This window comes from Cricetulus griseus, chromosome X (genome assembly GCF_003668045.3).
Source record: "Cricetulus griseus strain 17A/GY chromosome X, alternate assembly CriGri-PICRH-1.0, whole genome shotgun sequence".
NCBI classification, from domain to species: Eukaryota; Metazoa; Chordata; class Mammalia; order Rodentia; family Cricetidae; genus Cricetulus; species Cricetulus griseus.
In genome coordinates, this window is record NC_048604.1 from 95,483,699 (window position 1) to 95,504,600 (window position 20,902).

The 20,902-nt window shown below is 40.6% G+C and overlaps 1 protein-coding gene and 1 pseudogene across 11 annotated transcripts in view; one reads left to right on the top strand and one right to left on the bottom strand.

Moving 5' to 3' along the window:
• Phka2 (phosphorylase kinase regulatory subunit alpha 2) overlaps positions 1-20,902 on the top strand; it is an 81,681-nt gene that overhangs the window by 8,125 nt on the left and 52,654 nt on the right. For all 11 annotated transcript variants that reach the window (XR_004771383.1, XR_003488357.2, XM_027432796.2 and 8 more), the window contains 4 exons: positions 14,933-15,091; positions 18,160-18,207; positions 19,257-19,425; positions 20,261-20,343. Coding sequence is in view for 9 of the 11 variants with exons in the window: in XM_027432796.2 (XP_027288597.1) it covers positions 14,933-15,091; positions 18,160-18,207; positions 19,257-19,425; positions 20,261-20,343 (459 nt within the window). In the remaining 2 variants the exon portion in view is untranslated. The remainder of the gene's footprint in view (positions 1-14,932; positions 15,092-18,159; positions 18,208-19,256; positions 19,426-20,260; positions 20,344-20,902) is intronic.
• LOC103162429 lies at positions 3,829-7,064 on the bottom strand (annotated as a pseudogene).

The following is a 20,902-nucleotide window of genomic DNA, read 5'->3' on the forward strand; positions in this document are numbered from 1 at the left end:
ACACACACACACAACACACACACACACACACACAGAGAGAGAGAGAGAGAGAGAGAGAGAGAGAGAGAGACTTAAAAAATCATGCACATGCAATCCTAGCACCCTGGAGGCTGAGGGGGAGGATGATCAGTTCCAGACCAGTCTAGACCATAATGAGAGGCAACAAAAGAGTAAAGGAAGGTAAGAGGGAACTATTACCAATTTCTTATTCTTTCCAGCAACCAATTCCTTATAAATCAGGGTACCATCACCTATTCGTGCACCCAATTTGATGACATAAAAGCTACTTGAGATTCTGCTTGTTCTTTTAGCTGCATTTTCTTCATTACAAAATTGTTAACTTCACTTCCTAAACATCTCTCAGATCTGCCCACTTCTCATGCTTCTTTATATTGTTATCACCACCCTCTTTAAGATACTAGTCTTGTCATTCTCCACCTCCTATACTAACTTCCTCACCCATCTTCTCCCTGCATCCTCAGTCCCCATCCAGAATTTCTCTCTACTGTGACCAAAGCAACTTCTCCAAGGACCATCACCATCACCATCATTCTGGGCTATACTGGGTTCAGGGGCCTGGAGAAATAGCTTATTTGGTAATGTGATTGTTGTGCAAGTATTAGGACCTAGGTTTGATCCTTAGCACTCATAAAAAGCCGGGTGTGGACCCCCCCCACACACACACACGTAATTCTAGCACTTGGGAGGCCAAGACAGTAGTGTCCCTAGGGCTGACTGGCTTCCCTGACCTAATAAGTGAGCCCTAGGTCGCCGTGGGAGGCCCTATCTTTAAAAAAAAAAAAAGGTGGATCCCTCCTTAAGGAACAGCATCTGATGTTGACCTCTGGCCTCCCCATGCACACACACAGGTGTACATGTACACACACACACACACACACACACACACACACACACACACACACACACACACACACACACACACACACACGAGGAGGGGCCTGGGGGATGGATCAACAGTTAAGAACGCCTCTTGCTTTTGTAGAGGACCTGAGTTTGGTTCCCAGCACCAATGTCAGATAACTGACAACCACCTATAACTCAAGCTCCATGGGATCCAATGCCCTCTTCAAGACTGCATAGGCATCTGCACTCACATAAATATATCATACATATATACATTAATTAACAATAGAATCTTTTTCTAAAAATACACTAGGTTCAATAAAAGGCAGAAATAATATATTAGTCTATGGTCAGGCAGGGACCATGTGAGAGACAGATGTCTTGTTATATTGTTTCAAGAAAGGAGGAGGTACTCCATGGAAATATTTTTTTTTCCTGGTGCAATCTAGGTCCCTGTGTTCTGCCACCTTCTACTGTAGCTTTTGGAGTGCAACAAAGAGCAGGGCTTTTGCTATGCATTTTTCAGAGCAGTCTTGATTTATTGTCAGTTAAAAACATTTAAGTCATCGAAAAACAGAAACATCCTTGACTCCTTCACTCACACACATAGAGGGCTGCTATAGCCTGTGTAGGGAAGAGATCCAAAATTGTTTGCACCCTCATAAGGATCCAAAATATCACCTAGTTGGATCTCATCTCACAGTGAAAGAACCACAAGCAGATAGAATTGAGGTCATCCTTCTTGTGAGCTGACAGCCATCATAAGTACTTGTCTTCTCTCAGGACCGAGTTGGAATGTGGAGATGAATACTTTAGCTATACCAGATTGCTGTGAATAACAAATGAAATTTGTGCTCCCTTAGCATGTTAAAATGTAAAACTTGAATGGGGCTGCTTCTTTAAATATTTCACCAAGTTTAGTTCTGCCATGTTGCTCTGGTCATTTGTGCTTATATTTTAAATAATTTAAAGAATGATAGGACTCTGGGTATCACTGTGATGCCTAGGCTGGTCTGAAATTCCTAGGCTCAAGTGATCCTCCTGCCTTAGCCTCCCAAGTAGCTGGAGCTCTGTAGGTACACACCACTATGCCTAACTTGTCACTTAGGTTTAGATGTGGCTGTTAATTAATAGTAGTGTGACATCTGTCTCACAAAAGATAAAGAGATTACAATTGATGATCATAAAAGACAAGAAGTGGATGTAGACCCATTTGAGTATTTTAGCCAAATATTTTGTCCTCTCTTGAAGAAAATTCATATAGAAATTTCAGGAGTCTCATGACCCTCTATATATTTCCTCTCAAAATCCACTGTGAAGCCGGGCGTTGATGGTGCACGCCTTTAATCCCAGCACTCAGGAGGCAGAGGCAGGCAGATCTCTGTGAGTTCGAGGCCAGCCTGGTCTCCAGAGGGAGTGCCAGGATAGGCTCCAAAGCTACACAGAGAAACCCTGTCTCGAAAAACCAAAACAAAAATCCAGTGTGAATTCCTGAAAGATCCTTTGGAGACCTCAAATCAAGAACCCAAAGGTGCTATGGAGGCAGAGGAGGAGAATCATGATATGTAGGCCAGCCTGAACTTTTTATCAGCACCCTGTCTGGGAAGAAAACAAAACATATATAGAGTGGTATACAATGTCTCTGTCCTTTGAAGCCAAACCTGAAATTTAAAACATAAAAGTCAGTATTGCAAATGCAAGGATCAAATAATGGCTTCTACATTGTTTCTGTTGCTGGCCCTGTGTCCAGTAATGTATGGATATCTTAGACTTCAGGTATTGGCCAGTGGGGAGCTGATATCTCCCTTGAGTTTGAATGTCTTCCATAAGTTAACATAACACTACACTGAATATTGACATCTCAGTAACCGCCCCCTTCTTACTACAGGGATTGATGAAAGAGTAACAGAACATTAAAATCTCCTAGGAGAGTGATTAAATTCATTTGATGGAAGTTAAGTGATCCGGCACTGTTCCTGTAAGTTTGGAAATATCTAAGATAAATGATCTGGAATGAAGCAATTGTCTGAGGCATGTTTGTAAAAGTAGACCGGGGAGGAGCTAATAAGCACACAAAAGAAAAAATGAACATTGCATACTTGTGGTCTATTAGGTAAATCAAGAGGCAGCCACATGCAGCAGCTCATGTGCTCTTTCCTTGAACTTAGTTTCAAAGATTGCTTTTGTAAAATCTGATAGGTAAACTTCCAAGTGACTTAGAAACTATCATTGAAAATGTGAACAGAAGAAAATGGGCAGAAGAGATGGTTCAGCAATTAAGAGCTGGTTGTTCTTCTGGAGGACCCAAGTTGAATTCCCAGTACCCTCTGTAATTTCAGGGTACCTGATACCCTCTTTTGGCCTCCTCAGGTACCAGGCACACACACTTAGTGCACAGACATACACACAGGCAAAACACTCATATACATTTTAAAAAATAGGGTATTTTGTTGGTGGTATTATTTGTGTGTGTGTGTGTGTGTGTGTGTGTGTGTGAGAGAGAGAGAGAGAGAGAGAGAGAGAGACAGAGACAGAGACAGAGACAGAGAGGCAGAGACAGAGAGACAGAGACAGAGAGAGGGGTGTGTGTGTGTGTGTGTGTGTGTGAGAGAGAGAGAGAGAGAGAGAGAGAGAGAGAGAGAGAGAGAGAGAGAGAGAATGTTGCAAACTGCTGGTATTATAGATACAATCATTTTAAGGTAAATGTTATAATTGTCCCTTTAAAATATGGGCTGGCAAGATGGCCCAGTGGGTCAAGGTTGCTTGCCCCAACACCTGACAATTCGAGTTAGATCCCCAGGAACCATGTGGTGGAAGGAGAGAACATACTCTTCTTTTGGGGGGGTACCAAAATCCTTTATTTGATGAAATGGTACAAATTAAAGAACTTAAGCAGATGTTTTGGTGACTTATAGAAAAGGTAACAGCAGCCGACATGCATGCACTGCCTCAGTGACCGGTGACGTCACTGGTGGCTTCAGGAAGTCAGCTTAGCTCTCACTATGTCCCAGGGTGTGGTTGTCAAAGAGATATTCTGCCATGCCAGCTTCAGGGGCTCCCATCTTGCGCAAGTTGGTCACGTAGTCATCCATCTCTTTGATGGATTTCACCTGCTCATTCAGGTAATGGGTCTCAATGAAGTCACACAAGTGGAGGTCATTTTTGTCAGTAGCCAGTTTGCGCAGTTCTGAGTGTGACTGATTCACACTCTTTTCCAAGTGACTGCACACTCCATTGCGTTCAGTCCGCTCTCCCAGTCATCACGGTCTGGTTTCTTGATATCCTGCATGAAGATTCGGCCACCTCGTTGGTTCTGCATCTTCATCAGTTTCTCAGCGTGTTCCTTCTCCTCATGAGATTGGTGGAGAAAGTATTTGGCAAAGTTCTTCAGAGCCACATCATCCCGGTCAAAGTAGCAAGACATAGACAGACAGACGTAGGAGGCGTACAGATCCAGGTTGATCTGGCGGTTGATGGCAGCCTCTGAGTCCTGGTGGTAGTTCTGGCGCACTTGCCAGGGAGAAGCGGTGGTCAGGGTGGTGGTGGTCATGGCGGCGGCCGGCGCGGTGGCGACGCTGGGTGCGGTGGCGATGCTGGAGTGGCAGAGCTATGAGGTTGCAAAGGATTCTGTCCCTGGAGCGGCCGGCTGTGGTCGAAGGAGTCGAGCACCTGGTTCCGTTCAAGCACTGTTGAAGCAGGAAACCATGGTGACTCTGGGGGAGAACGTCTCGAACATACTCTTCTTAATCTCTATTTCCATGAGCATGCTAGGGTGCATGCAATATACACATAATAAAGACATCTTCAGTCCAAGACATCCTTCACCACTCCATATATATATATATATATACATGTTTTTCGAGACAGGGTTTCTCTGTGTAGCTTTGAAGCCTATCCTGGCACTCACTCTGGAGACCAGGCTGGCCTCGAACTCATAGAGATATGCCTGCCTCTGCCTCCCGAATGCTGGGATTAAAGGCTTGCACCACCACCACCCGGCTCCTTTTAATATTTTTTAAAGGCGGTCACTGAAACAAAATTCCAGCACGATGAATTTAATGAATTTTGAGAATTTTTGTGATAGGATTTTTGTTTTTCTTTATCAGCATATGTAATTATGATAAGTAGTCATGTATTTTGAGCATTTGTCCTTTCTTAGTATTTCAGCTATAATTCCTCCCTCAAAACTGAGCAAACCTTGCTAAATGGTGAGGAACCTTCTCTCCTCATCCCACGCTACATTGGGATGGATGCTTATAGCAGAGGATGCGGTTTCCTCCTTCTGTTTCATAAGAGATCTGGCTTTGGGTTTAGTCTGGATGAATGGCTGGCCAACCATGTGAGTGATTGAGTACACACTTTACCAACCATGAGGGAAATGGACAGTGAATCAAAATAAAGAAGCCAGGGCTCTATCATTTTAGGCCTCTAAGAGTTCTTGGTCACTAATTCAATAGGAAGCCACCCAGTTAACTTCTTGGTGGGTACTGGGGCAGAGGTTTCTGTTGTAAAAACTCCAGTGAAGCCAGTTACAAATAAAAAGATGCCAGTTGCGGGAATTACAGGCATAGTTAAGGACCATTACCTCACATCTGAAAGGACTGTAAGCCTGGGCCACCAACAGGTGACCACCCACTCCTTCATGGTGTCAGCATTTTCTGAGTTTCCCTGGTTGTGTGGATTTTATAGTTTTCTGTTTCATGGCCTCTAGGTTACAGGTGACTTTAGAAAAGGGAGAATACTTATTAAGCTTTCCAGGTTGTCTGCTCCCACCTGCACGTGCATGTGCATACACACACACACACACACACACACACACACACACACACACACAGAGAGAGATGAGAGAGAGAGAGAGAGAGAGAGAGAGAGAGAGAGAGAGAGACAGAGACAGAGACAGAGAGACAGAGAGAGACAGAGAGCGGCAATTTCTAATACAAAGAGGAAAATATCAAAGGTAGATTGTATTGAAGCCTCTAGCCTCTGTGGGAAAAGGAAATTGGTAATTTTTCGCTCAAGGAAGGCTTCACAGAGGAGAGCATGAACATGTGTACAGGCCCTAAAGTGCAAGAGTACCCAGTGGATTTTTAGGGGGCTAAATACTGAGTGTTAGGTGATTGAAAGAGGTAACATATGGATTTGGTAGCAAAATAAATGATTTCAGCTCTATCTGTAGACACTGGAAGATCTTGAGCAGGGTAGCAAAGTTTCTACATCTTTCTGTGACTACCTTTTGTGGAGGTTGGACCATAAGGAACTACCAGTAAAAGCAGGGATATCAACTAATAATGAGCCTTTTTAGTTTTATTATAGAGTAGGTAGGAGAAAGAGAATATGTATTCGCTGTGCCATTTCAGGTGTGAAGATGTTGACATTCATCTGTGTGACCCCACTCAGTGGAAATTGGATTGCAGACTGTTAACTGTTAATATGTTGGTGTAACCATCAGGCATATATGTATTCTACCTTACTGTTGGCTCCATCTTGCTTTGACATTGAGGCAATTGCACTGCCTTAGATTGAGCTCCTCTTACTGATCTCATCTTGCCTCAATATATCACCGAATAAATGTTTTTGCAGTGTCTAGTTCAGTATGTAGACATTTATTATGCTTGTTAGAATTCCTTGTTGCAAATGACAGAAACTCACCTCAGATAGCCTTAAAACACAAATGAGAATACATTGCCCAAATAATTTAAAATTCCAGGAAGTTGTTCTAGATTCAGGCATAGCTGGATTCGGGAGCTTAAGGAATAAAATTTAGATTGCATGCTTTTGCTTTACTTTAAATAGACTTTATTCTCTTACCTGGCCTATATTATCTATCTCTGTCACTATGATAAACTACCTGAGATAATCCAACTTTTAAAAAAGGATTATTTTGACTCATAGTTTCAGAGATTTCAACCCATAGTCACAGCCCCATTGCTGTGGGTCTATGACAGCACAGTACATTGTGGTGGGAGCATATAGCAATGGAGTTGTTTACCTCATGGCAGCTAGGAATCAAGAAAAAAGGGAAGAGAGGTGCCTGCAGTAGGGACTGCCAGCCTGCAAATGATGACATGGAGACTTTCTATTAATTATGAAAGCTTGGCCATTAGCTTAGCTTTGTCCCACTAGCTCTTACAACTTAAATTGACCTGATTTTATTAATATACCTTCTTCTATGTGGCTTGGTTACCTCTATTCTGTACCATATGTCCGACCTCTTCAGTGTCTCCCTGGAGTCTCGCTGGCGTAATCTATGTACCTCTCTTCCTCTCTCTCCCTGGAAATCCTGCCTATCCTTTCCTGCCTAGCTATTGGCCATTCAGCTCTTTATTACATCAACCACAACAATACATTTTCACACAGTGTACAAATATCCCACAATAGGTTCCCATTTCCTAATATCTCCTTCAAGGGCATGTTAAAGTGACCTAACTCCCATTCCTTAAGTCCCACCTCCTCAAGGTAATGAGGAGTAATGCCAGAGCTGATGTTTTTGTTTCATTTTTATTTCTGTGATAAATTATTCTTACAAGAAGCAACTAAGTGAGAAACCATTTATTTTAGTTCACAAATTCAGGTTTCAGCTCATAGCTAGGAAATCAAAGTAGCAAGAACTTGAAATGGTTAGTAGTATCACATCCATGGTGAAGAGCAGAGAAAAATAGATGTGTATATGCTCATTTGTGCTTACTCAGTTTCTCCACTCTTAAATAGCTCAGGAACCCCTGCCTAGGGAATGGTGTCACCCACAGTGGACTGGATCTTCTCATATCAGTTAAGGCAATCCCCATAAAGATATACCTATAGACTAACCAAATGTAGACAGTCCCTCATTGAGACTCACTACCCAGGTAAGTCTAGATTGTGGCAAGTTGACAAGGCTAACCATCACAGTTGGGAACCCAGCTTGTCAGTGTGACTCTATTACTCCTAGTTCTGGAAGCTATTTTTGTGGAGAGGGGAATGGGAGTTATAGGAGATCTAAGCCAGGGCCTTCTGTATGCTAAGGAGGTGTTCTAACATTGGCCACACACCCTGCCCTTCTACTTCTGTTAATACATTAGCTTTGTGGTATTGGTTACACACACAATTAGTTGGTTGCTGTTAAAAGCTAACTGACAATTAAGTTTTCCTATATGTAAGTATGAGAGCAGGCTACATCTCTGGGTCACAGGGTAGCTGTTGGAGTAGGGAGCAATTTGGACGATAGAAGAGGCTCTGTGTAAAGATTTGTTGGGATTGTGAAGGTGGGAGTATATGTGTAAAGGGAGCTGAGTCATTTGAAATGTGGGCGTGGTGGCTAATAAAATTAGTTCAACAAGCTTTATTAAACACAGAAGCCCAATAAATAAATCTTTGTTGAATTCCATCTAGTTTGGTTTGGTCTGTTGTCCAAGTCCGTAAGTGCCTTGTGGTTCTAAGTGTTAGCTCAGCATCCACATTACAGACCTTTCCTGCCCTCCCCCCACTTTCACATATCTTCTGAAGAGCAGAGTGTGTTACTATTTCCGCTCCTCTGTTCTCTTCAGTTGGTAAACTCTACCCCATCATCGGCCTGAGAGATCATTGTGGTATTGCCACTAGCCAAGAAGATTCTGTGTGTAGACATGGCTTCTTCTTAGCTTGTTGGAAGAATTTAGCCCTTTGTTTTAATTTTACCAGAACAAAATCATGGTGTTGATTATGTGTTTTAAGAGTACACGTACCAATCTAGGTAGTCATGTACCCTGGCTTCTCTGGTTACCCTCCAACATTGTACCCCAACCTCCAGTGAAATGTCCTGCCCCCTAGCTTCAGCTCTAACTCACAAAGGCGCTAGTTTCCCTGCCTCAACTTTGCGTTGAGCAATAAGCCCTTATCTTACATTTGACGAAGTGCCCAACCCCCTCCCTACATTTCTATTTTAAAAGCAAAACCCAAATTTCCCACTTGAAGCTTCCCCAAAGTTCATGTTATTCATGTTGATGGGCTTCTTCAGGGTTTCCTGGAGACTCAGCAGAAGAGCATGCATACAAATGAAACAATCTTTAGTAAATGGTAAACTTCTTGTGTCTGTAAAGAGAGACAGTATCTGTACTTTATGTCTTTAAAAAGATTTCTTTCTGTAGTCAGTAAAGTCAGCATGTTTATTCTACATTCATTCATTATCTAACTATGCCTGGGCTTCTCTAGAGTAGTAAACTTTATCTTTAGGAAGTTTATAGTGTGTCATTAATGTATAATATTGTGTCAGTAAAGCTAGCCAGTGTGCGTGGTCAGAATATTCAATATGGTTGAGAAGTCAAACTGATCTGCAAGTATGAGGTGTAGATCGGTGTGTGTGTGTGTGTGTGTGTGTGTGTGTGTATCTAGTCACACTGTTGTTTAAAAAAAGGCTTTTCTTTCTTCCATAGACTCTTTAGATCTTTATCAGAAGTCAATTTGCCATATTCCCATGGCTCCATTTCTGAAGTTGAATCTGTTCCATCCATCTGTGTATCTATTCCTTTATGTTTTGTTAGATTCACACATATTTGGGATTATTGCACCTTTATGGGGAATTGACTGTTGTGGGTAGTTGTCTGTCTGCCCCACTGCCATGAGATGGACAATATTTTACATACAGGCTCCTCAGTATCCTGGTTCCTAGAAGAAGAAAACAACAAAATCACATCTGACCAAGGGTAGATACAAAGTATTGATTAGAAAGAAGCATTTGGTATTAGAAGCCAGTGGAATTTAGTACTGTTTAGTACCAGAGCATAGGGAGGGGCTCAAGTCCTGGGATTAATGCATTCTAGACTTCGGAGCTCTGTTCTTTTTTTTTAATTCTTGATTACTTTTCCTTTATAGAAACGAAAAAAAATGGAAAAGGTAAGAGAGACAAATGACTTGGTACAAGGCTGGGCATTCTTCATGTAAGGTACACAGAATTTAGTATAGCAAACAGAAAAAGACTTAACAGGAGTGAGCACAACTGTCTGTAATTACAGTGCTTGGGAGAATGAGGCAAGATGATGCTGAGTTCTAGACTGGTCTCAATTACAAAGTGAGACTCTCTGAAGAAAATTTTCATTAGTAGTATTTTCATTAATAGTAAAAGGGAGAACCTTCAAACCTTCTTTTTAAAATAACAATAATGGTTACATGGTACTTGCTGTGAATTCTTCCCCCTGGCAATGTATCTTTATCTATTATCTCACATTATGAGAACATGAAAAAATAAATAGCATGAATAAAGGCTGTTTAGTTTGTTAATATTAAATGTACAGTTATTGTTCACATATATGTCAAGTATTCCAAAGTGCTTAATACACATGACTTCATTTAATCCTCACAAACTGTTTTATGAGGTGGAGGTACTGGTATAGTACCTACCTCATAGAGAGGTGCTGAAGTAATTTGTTCAAGGTTACTGCTATTTTGTGGTAGAGTTTTGAACAGATGGAGTCTAGAGATTGTAGTCTTCAACATGATACCTGGAAAGTTATGTTAATAGTTCCTGGTTAAAAAGAAGAGCAGGGCGTTTGTGGCACATGCCTTTAATCCCAGAACTCGGGAGGCAGAGGCAGGGGCAGGCAGATCTTTGTGAGTTCGAGGCCAGCCTGGTCTACAGAGTGAGTTCCAGGACAGGCTCCAAAACAATACAGAGAAACCGTGTCTTGAAAAAACAAAAAAAAAAAAAAGAAAAGAAAAAGAAAGAAAGAAGGAAGGAAGGAAAGAAGCAGGAAGTTAGTTATCAGAAGAGCAAATCAGTGGCCCCTTCCCAGAAGACAGAGAAATAAATAAAACAAACTTGAGGGTGGCAGTGCAGTGCCACTTTACACCATTAGACTGACAAAAAGTTGAAAACATCAAAAAGTTATTTACAGGAAGGAAGAATGTTTATTTTAAAAGCACACATACATAGAACCTGACAATATAGGAATTCCATACCAAAAAAAGCTCACTGGAGAGTAAGTGTTGTTTATGATGTGTACAAAGTCCTTGAAGCTGTGAGTGCCCTATGTTCCAGGAATGATAGCCATTATTTTTAGAGTTACTTGCAAATAATAATATTTATACTGAATGTTGAGATACAGAGTTGCAATCGGGTGACTGTCTTTCTCTGAAGTGTTAGCATGCTAGCTGTGAATTAAATTGATGCAGAAACAAGCATCATTCTGAACAAGAAGCAAAAACCGATATTATGATAAGATTTGTGCTCTCCCCTCTAGGTGCTAACCCCAAAGTGTCTATATGCATCTGCATCTAGAGTGTTTAAGAAGTTTATTCAAGTTAAATTATGCCACAGCAGTGGATCCTGATTATATATTTGATCTGGAGCATTATCTGCAAATTCATGTGTGAAATCTTTAAGAAATGCTATTTTGTGGCTATCTTTAGATCATTGAGGACTGTCTCTTTGAGGGGGTTGTATAATTTAAGTTTCTTTCCTTTTTGTTGTTGTTCTTTTCCCCTGACTATGATGTGATGTATATGCTGAAACCATTATCTTCATGGTGAGGGTACTGGGGTGGAAACCTTTGGGATGTCACCAGATTGTGATGATGAAGCCCTCTTGAATAAAATTCATCCCTGTTTAAAAGACAGAACAAAAGCCCACTGTTGAAAACAGCATCTGCTGTAAGGACATTTATTGTTGTATTTTTGTAGTGGTAATGAAAGCTCTGTAATGGATATCTATCATAAGGGTAGATCCCTGCATGCGTTATTAAGTTTATCTACCATAGAATGTTATGCAGCTCCAAGCTCTTGAATTTGAGTTATTCCTGATGGCTTGAGAGGATCTCCTCAGGTTGTGCTGAATGAGAAATGCAAGGTGAGCAGTGATCCTATGATTCCTGTCTCATTAAAAACTGATACCCTCTAAAAAAGTTTCTGTGTGAGCAAGAATTTATACCAAAGCTTATGTATATGTATCACTTTATTATCATATTTAATATATGACATTTAGTTTTGGTAGCACAAAGAAAAAAGGGAAATATCATATATACATAAACATACACATATATGTTATTACATGGACTAGGTTTTTTTTTTAATTGCTAATATGAGCAGAAGCAACACAGCAAAAAGAGAAGGGTGAAAGCTGAAAGAAACAGCTATATGATTATAACTCCATATTTCTGCATTGTTAAATGAGGATTTAATTATAATGAAATCATTTGTATTGAAAATAGATTTTTCCATACAATATATTCTCTCCCCCCAACTCCTCCTAGATTCTCCCCTACCTTCCCACCCACCCAAAAGCAGCATACAGTTAAAGTGATCATATCAGAAATGTAAGCGTGGCCTAGACAAATCTATCCCCTCCTCTTTGTGAGGTGCATTTGTCTTTGTCCTGGTTAGCTGGCAGATTGGCATCAGATACCCCTCCATTTGGGTACCAATTTCATCCAAAGGCCCCAGGACTCTAATGAAATGGACCTGTTTGGGTGGCACACAAGACTCAGAGGGTGGAAATGCAGGGGATATGGGCAGACCATCCCCAAGTAGGAGAAGAACACAAAGACAAACTCCTGGAATATCCTTATTAGAAAGGACAATAGAATCCAGTGCACCAGAGTATCTACAAATCTGGGGACATCTCAGTTTTTATGAGTCACACTGAATGGAAATTCCCATATCACCTTGTTGCATAACACTTCCTGTTTTGTATATTTAAAGCAGTAAGCAAATCAAAAAGTGTTTTGTTGTTGTTGTGTTCAGCTAACACACCAGTTTTCCATGGATCCCGTGCCTGTAATTTTGAGTATAAGACCCCTTGGAACACCCTCCTGCTTCTCTGTCATTGAATGAGGGACACAGACAATCTAGTCTTAGGTGAAGATGAACTAAGGTGGTGATTAACTAAGCAGAATAAAAGAGAGGACTTTTAGTTAACAGGATAGTGACATTTAATAATCTAAGCCACATTTGACATTGTGTAAGCTGTCACTCCTGTGTTGTTGGAAAGCTGTTTTAGACTCAAGGTTAATGGGGCATGCCAGGAAGAGATTGGTGTCTTACTTAGGATCTCCTGATGTCTTCCTGTCACAAACTTATCCATCAGGCCTCGGAACAGATATAGCTCCATACGCTATGTATATGATGTTCAGGAATAGTGACTCTTTTAGACTCAGCAATCCATTATAGGAATAACGCTTACACTTTCAGCCCTTGGCGACTGAGTGGAAATTCCCACATCTTCTTGTTTCATAACACATTCTATTTTGTAGATTTAAAGCAGTAAGCAAATCAGAAAGTATTCTTTTTTGTTGAGTGCAGTCAGTAGCACCCCAATTTCCCACAGACTTTCATTGACTTTAAAGCCATTGATTGGTAGTTGTTGGCGGGAGAACCGTTTTAGTACATTGAATGTTGTTGCTCCTGCAGATATCTGTTGCGTTTTAGATATTTTTAGAGAGTATAGATTAGTTAAAAGAGAAAGTCAAATATTTATTTTCTTGTGTGGGACCATTAAAAACTGCCAATATTTTTTAATCTAGTAGCTTTGGCAGTGTCCTTTCAAAATTACCCAATGGAATTTTTCATGACACTTCCTATAAATAATATAGTGCCCTCTGAATAATGGTTCTTGTTTAGCTTTACACTTGGATTGAACCCAGGGCCTGATGTGTGCCAGCCAAGCACTGTACCACTGAGACGGACATTTTTTAAGCTTGCAGAATGTCACCAGTATCCCTCCATTTGCATACCAATGTCAGGCAAAAGCCCCAGACCTTTAAACACAGAGACCCATTTGGGTGGCTCAGAAAAACCTGTTGGTAGTAGTACAGATAATGCATTAAACTGGCAAGCAAGATATTTTTAAGGTGGCAAGGTTCTAATTATAAAAGTATATTTTATTACATACATATTTTTGTATATTTTCAGAAGTCAGCCAACTTCATTTGACTCATTCCTTAACCATTTTATCTGTGGGCTCACAGTTTTTATTAGGGTTGGATTTAAAAATATTGGACTGAGAATATAGCTCAGTGGTAGAATATTTGCCTAACATAGGATGCTCCAGTTTCAATCCCAGTCCCCCAAATATATACATAGCTTTATTGACATGTAATTTATGTACTTTAGAATTCATTTATTTAAAGTGCACAACTGTTTTTTAGTATATTCGTGGGGTTGTTCATCTACCACCCTAATTAACTTTAATATCCTTTATAAACAAAAGAGAAAACCGGGCTGGAGAAATGGCTAAGTGGTTAAGAGCACTTGCTCTTGTAGAGGACCCTGGTTCAGTTCCCAGCACCCACATGATTTGCAACCATCTATGACTCCAGTTCTAGGGAATCTAACACTCTCTTCTGACCTCTGTGGGTACCGGGCATGTGCATGGTGTACATACATACATGCAGGCAAAATACACATACACATAAAATAATTTTTAAGAAAGAAAAGGAAAATGTTTTATTCATTCATAAGTTGATAGATACTTGCCATTTCTGCTTTTCAGCATATATGAATAGTGCTGTTGTGAACATTTGTGAACAAGTTTTCATGAGAGGGTTCACACCTTTTTGTTGACTTTGCTGCTTTTCTAGAACACATCAGTGTTAACACAGCTAATGAGGCCTCCAATATGCCTTCCTACATAACATCTTCTGGTCAGATAAATGAAGTATCTGGGTTGCAGACATGGTAGCAGACAGGGCTGGTAGCTTTTCTGACCACATAGATCTAGGAAGTGGATCAAGGCCCATAACATAGGTATCTTGTTCTCAGGTTCAGTACTTTACCAACTGATTGGAAACATGAAGGCCAACAAGACCTGAAACCTACAATAGGCAGATTGGTAAAGCCTGGTAGATTTGTTTCTGTTTGGTGTTTCTTTTCTTTTATGCATTAAAACAGTTTGGTCTGGTCTGAAGGTTTAAAAAAGAGCATAAGAATTAGAAAGTTCCTTAGACATTTTCTAGGCTCATCTACTAGTTATACAAATGAGTCATCTGAGATACAGAGAAAAGGAACTCAGGTCTCTTTGTGCTTTGTTCTCAAGTCCTCATCCACCTCCATAGGTAAACATTAATTGTATAGGAGATTTATGAAGGGTGATGCCATGCATTTTTTTGTGTCTCTTCTCTAATAGAACCCAGTCACTGGGCTGTTATCAGCCAGCCATGATCAGAAGGATGCCTGGGTACGGGACAACATCTATAGCATACTGGCTGTTTGGGGCCTGGGTATGGCCTACCGCAAGAATGCTGACCGTGATGAAGATAAAGCCAAGGCCTATGAGTTGGAACAGGTAATAGTGACTGACATCAGTGTCTTGTCTGCTCAGTACTTTTTCTTGAATTACAAAACCCATGAGGAAATCTTTGTATGTGCAGAACAGTTCAGGGTGCAGTCCTTCATTTCTGCTATAGGATACTTTATGAAGGCATTCAGATGGTTGACACCACACATTTATCTTTGTGATTGAGATAAAACCTAACATCACAAATTACATTAGATGGGAAACAAAAACATCCAAATTCCTACCCCCAACATGTTAATATATGCCTCCCTGGTTATATTTCTCTCTCATGATTGTTTATGAAAAGTAGATGCATGGCCATCCACTACATGTACCGACTCCTCACCCTGGCCACCAAATGAGGAAAAAAAATAGAAAGCAGAAAAGCTGATGCATCAGAGCTAGACATCCAAAGCATGTGCTTTTCAGAGTAGTTGGTTATATCCCAAAGAATATTTATCTAAATGCTGTTGCCACTGCTTAAAACAATTCTTAAACATCCTTTAAAAATGCCTTTCTAGAGTTTGCACCATTCTCCAGTAAGTGAGTCTTACTTATTCATAGTCACCCTTTAGATTTGAGCCAATTTGGAATTATTTAATTTTTGTGCCTGTGTTATTTGCCATAAAGCTCAATGGAGATATTTTATTAAGGTTTTCAAAATTGGGAAGGATGTAACTCAGTGGTAAAATGCTTGCCTGGTATGCTATGTTCAGTCCCAGTACTGGGAAAAATAATTTCCAAAATAAAAAATCAAGACACCTAATAAAACAAAATCTACTGTTGTTGAAAGAAAATATTCTACCCTGAGCACAGGAGATGTTTTCCAAATGTTTTGAGTAATAGTGTTTAGGTAAGGGGCACTGAACTACAAAAGTATAATCATCTTGGCATGAGAACATTTGAAGTGTATCTTTATAAAGATGGAATTCAGGGGGTGGGGAACCCCCTTGAACTTGGGGCCTCACACAATTTAAGTACACACTATAGCAAATGAACACCTGGTCCTGGGATTTATCTTTAATTCATACATTCCTGGACAGCCTTTATAGCTAGTGAATGATTGGGCCTAGGAAAAGTTCTTTCAGCCCGGTTGTTGCTTGTTATAGTAACCAAATGGGCATGAGTGATAAGCAGCATGAAGGAAATTTGACAACTGTGGGAAAGCTAAGAAGGACGCTTATCTCTGGGAGCAAAGTTTGCCTTTGACCAGGGCTTGCTCAGTGTGAAGTGATGGAAATCACTCAGCTTTTGAGGTCTATAAAGTTTTTAAAATTACAAATAGCAATCACTGACTGCTCCTCCAGAAAGATGCATGGATGAGTGAATCAGTTATTTGCTGGTATAATAATTTGATGTCAGGTGTCTTGCAACTCTCCCATCATACACACACACACACACACACACACACACACACACACACACACACACACACACACACACTCTCTAAGGTGGAGTAATAATTTGATGTCGGGTGTCTTGTAACTCCCATCACATGCACGCATGCACACACGCACGCACTCACACAGAGTAAGGTTGATTAAATTTTCTATTCCTTTACCAAAACCCAAACAGACCACAGTGTTTCATATTTAATGTCTTTTACTATTTGATGTGTGGTCAATTAAATGATGGGACTAGGCATAGTGGTACATACCTTTAATCCCACTGTTCAGAAGGCAGAGGCAGATATATCTCTGTGAGTTTGAAGCCAGCCTGGTCTACATAGTGAGTTCTAGACCATCCAGGTATGCATAATGATATTCTGTCTCAATAAATAAGTAATAATGGAAACATCACTCTTGATTATGGAAAATAATAATTACTGGACATCTTCAAGTAATATTCAGTTGGGGTACTTTGGACTTGATTGACACAGTCTTTCATTGAGTGAGATTGTCTTGTGCATTTGGGGATATTTAGGGTCTCTGATCCTGATCATTAAGTTCCAGTAACCTTCACCTCTGTCATTGTTATAATTAGAATGTCCCTATCCCCACATTTCCAGATGCTTCCCCACTACTGGGGTTTGGCAGCATTAGTACTAGTTGGAAAGTACTTATTTCTTCTCCTGGGAAATAGCTTTACTTAGTTTAAGGGGAAGTCAGTTGACAAATGTGTGTGTTGTCTGCAGTGTAAGCATTGTAACAGTGCTGACTTTACCTTGTACTTGTGGATTTTATAACAAAAATTGGAATTACATTCTAGGATCCTAGGATTTTAGAGGAAGAAGGGTCTGACTTCCAGAATTTTCCCTGTCCATAAACTTTCAGGCCCCTTTACTCTGTCACCTGTAAGGCATGGTATGTGCCATGATACACCCATGCCTGTACGTAGAAACTTCTTTCAGTTTGTGGTGTCTGATTATCTAGGTTTTGTTTTCCTCCACCCTTTGTCATCACAAAGTTGAGCAATTTTACTTCATCTCCTTCAGGCTCAGGTTCCACATGTAGAAACTGAGGTAAAAATACCACCCCTCTTGTAAGTCTGGTGCTCCAATTCAAAATAATATAAGTGTTTTTTCACAGCATTTGGATGCAGTGTCTAATTAATAAATGTAGCATTGTTACAATTTAGAATGATGGTAGTGATAGTAATTGATTGCAGTATTTAATAATCACATTATTTAGAAAATCTTGGATACCACTTGTATTTTTAAGAACTTTTCTCAGTGGCCCAATAATGGTGTCACAAATGGCTCTTTTGGAAAAATATCTTTACTTTTGGACAGGCATGGTAGGATTAATTTGTCCTTAGTATCACAAAAATAAATTACTAAGAAATGTAACCTAGAGTTCCAGAATACAAAGCTTATAAAAATGTCAGGTGGGAGTCACTGAATTCCAGAGCCCAAAAGATGCATCTTCTCCAACTCTTTTATTTGAGATAAATCACTTTGTCAAAATATTTGTTTTGTGATGGAGTAGAAAAGTCTTAATAACGTGAACAATCAGAATACTTATGTGTAGTTGGACTCTGTCTTTTCTGGAACATTGCCACGCAACACTGGCTTATTGGCCACGTATGAGTAATCTGTTTCTTGAAGCCTTGTTACTGATGCTGCCGTTTTCCCACAGAATGTGGTCAAGCTGATGCGAGGTCTTCTCCATTGCATGATGAGACAGGTAGGTGGGGTGTGAAAGACTAGGACCTGCAGAGCATTGGCATGTGCATTGATGCCATTGTAATTGGGAGGACATCTTTGTTACATTTGGAACTTCCTCAAGAAGAAAAACCAGAAATAGTTTGCTTACTTCCTCTTTTTAAAATTATCCTCAATAATTTTATTACACTATAGAACCACAGTTTCAAAGGACAGTTTTGAAGGCCCTCTCTCGAAGATTTATGTGTATAAAAGGAGAACATGTCTTTTTATTTAGAAAAAAGAATATTATAAAACCACTCAGAGAAACCCACATACTACTTATTGTTTATTCTGAGTGTTTTCACTTCCAATCAAGTGCTTGAGTTTTTAAATTTTTTCATTATTGGAGTGAGCTAGATGAATCAGTAATCACTAAGGCTGAAGACCTGAGCCTGATGCCAGCATCCACCTGCTAGATGGGGAGAAATGATTTCCACAAGTTGTCCTCTGCCCTCCTGCAACATGCATGTCTGCACATATACACACAAAAAGATAAATCAGTGTAATTCATGGTTTTAAATTTACATGATTATTTACTGATATCTTCAGTGTAGGGTAAATGAAACCATTTGTTGCAATATTATACACAGAACCTTCTACAAGGATCTGCACTGCTTCAGAGGTGCCTGTGCTACCACCCACCCTTAGTTGGAATAGCCGAAGGCATTCTGCTCTTTTCTTTGCCATGTTAAGTAAAGAGAAGTTGGCATTTAAACAGACTCTTTTCCTTCCCTCCCTATGTCCTTGAGAATCTACCATGCACCACTGCTGGGGAGTCTGTGGACAAGGAGACCTTTTGACCTGAGCCTCACCCATGAACTCTGGGCTGAGGTATCTCCATTGAATGAGTTGCAAGAGTCTCCATCATGGCCCCTCTATGTAGTGCTCATTAGCAGCTCCTTGCCATCCTCCTGGCTCCCAGAGATAGAAGATAGGAGGTCTAATAGACTCAGTGATTATCCCTGCATATGACATCTGCCAATTATGAGCCTGCATAGCTGTGCGATGCCATCTTGCCTTCTTCTTCAGGTGGACAAAGTGGAGAAATTCAAGCACACTCAGAGTACCAAGGACAGTCTGCATGCCAAGTACAACACTGCTACTTGCAGTACCGTGGTGGGTGATGACCAGTGGGGCCACCTTCAAGTGGATGCCACCTCCCTCTTCCTCCTGTTCCTGGCCCAGATGACTGCCTCAGGTGAGCCACGGCCATTTGAGTGACAGATCTGAAGGTGAAGGAGGCAGTGTCTGCCCATTTGTACTACGACAACAAAATACCCAAGACTGGGCAATTTAAGCAGCACAGAAGTTGCTTTTCTCACAATTCTAGAGGCTGAAAAGGCCTAGATTAAGGTACCAACAAGTTCAGCTATCTGGTGAGAGCAGCATCCTCCTCTGAAGAAGAAAGCTTTGTGTTCACATGGCAGATGCATTGAGAACTGAATGCTGTGTGAAGCTGTGTGTGGGCCCTAATCCCTCCATGGCCTACACTCATATAGGCCCTCACATTCTGATACTGTCACATTAGCAACACTGCAGTCAGAGGGACACACTGAGAACATTCCAAGTACTATGAATTAGGAGTAGATGATACAGATTTGTGTCTGGGATCGGGCAGGGAATGCAGGGCCCTAGTTTGTCACCCATAGACAGAAATTAGTTTTGCTTTGACTCACTCAAGGCCAGGGATAGTGCTACCAATACTTTTGGGCTTAAACCTCTGCTTTGTTGGAATCTTTTCTGCACAAACATAATGTGTCAGAGAGCCTGTGCCTTATCTCTGAACTTTTGTCCCATAGTCACACTCTCAGTGGTGGTGCTACCCCACTTTCTGTCTTTCCTTCTGCTTCCCTTCTGCTTTCTGACATGAGGCATCAACCTTAGGACTTACTTCAGAGTTAACTGTTGATGCCCAATAAGAAAAGTGAAGATGGGATAAAAAAGATCTACCTATCTGCTAGCAAAATATTTGTTGTGTGTAACTGGCAACTCTGCTCACAGTATCTCTTCACAGTATCACTTTTCTTTATTAGGCTTGCGTATTATTTTCACCCTTGACGAAGTGGCCTTCATACAGAATCTTGTCTTTTACATAGAAGCTGCATATAAAGTTGCCGTAAGTACCCATGCTGGTAGTCTTTTTTTCCAGTTGTCAAGATAGATGAGATAGGTAGGTAGATAGATAGATAGATAGATAGATAGATAGATAGACAGACAGACAGACAGACAGACAGACAGACAGACAGACAGACAGACAGATAGACAGATAAAATCAGCCAGTTCTCTGAAAGTCAGCTGTTTGGGGCTCACTAGAATGTTAGAAAAGCTCAAGCTGTGTGAATGGGGCACCTCTGTATGCAAAGTATACATACATACACTCTGTCTGAATACATTACTATAGTATAAATAACACCTTAAAATGTCCCATAGGATATCAGTTGGGCTGAAAAGGGGGCCATGTTGATGTCTTAATGGGAACTGGGGAACCATGGGGATACCCCATCAGTCCACAAGCAAAGGCTACACTATGAGTATAAACAGTTTACTTCCTCAAGGCTTCTGTCTGTGTTGGAAGGTGAGGCTTGATACGCTTCTAGAGCAGTGGTTCTCAACCTTCCTGGCACTGCGACCCTTTAATACAGTTCCTCATGTTGTGGTGACCCCCCAACCATAAA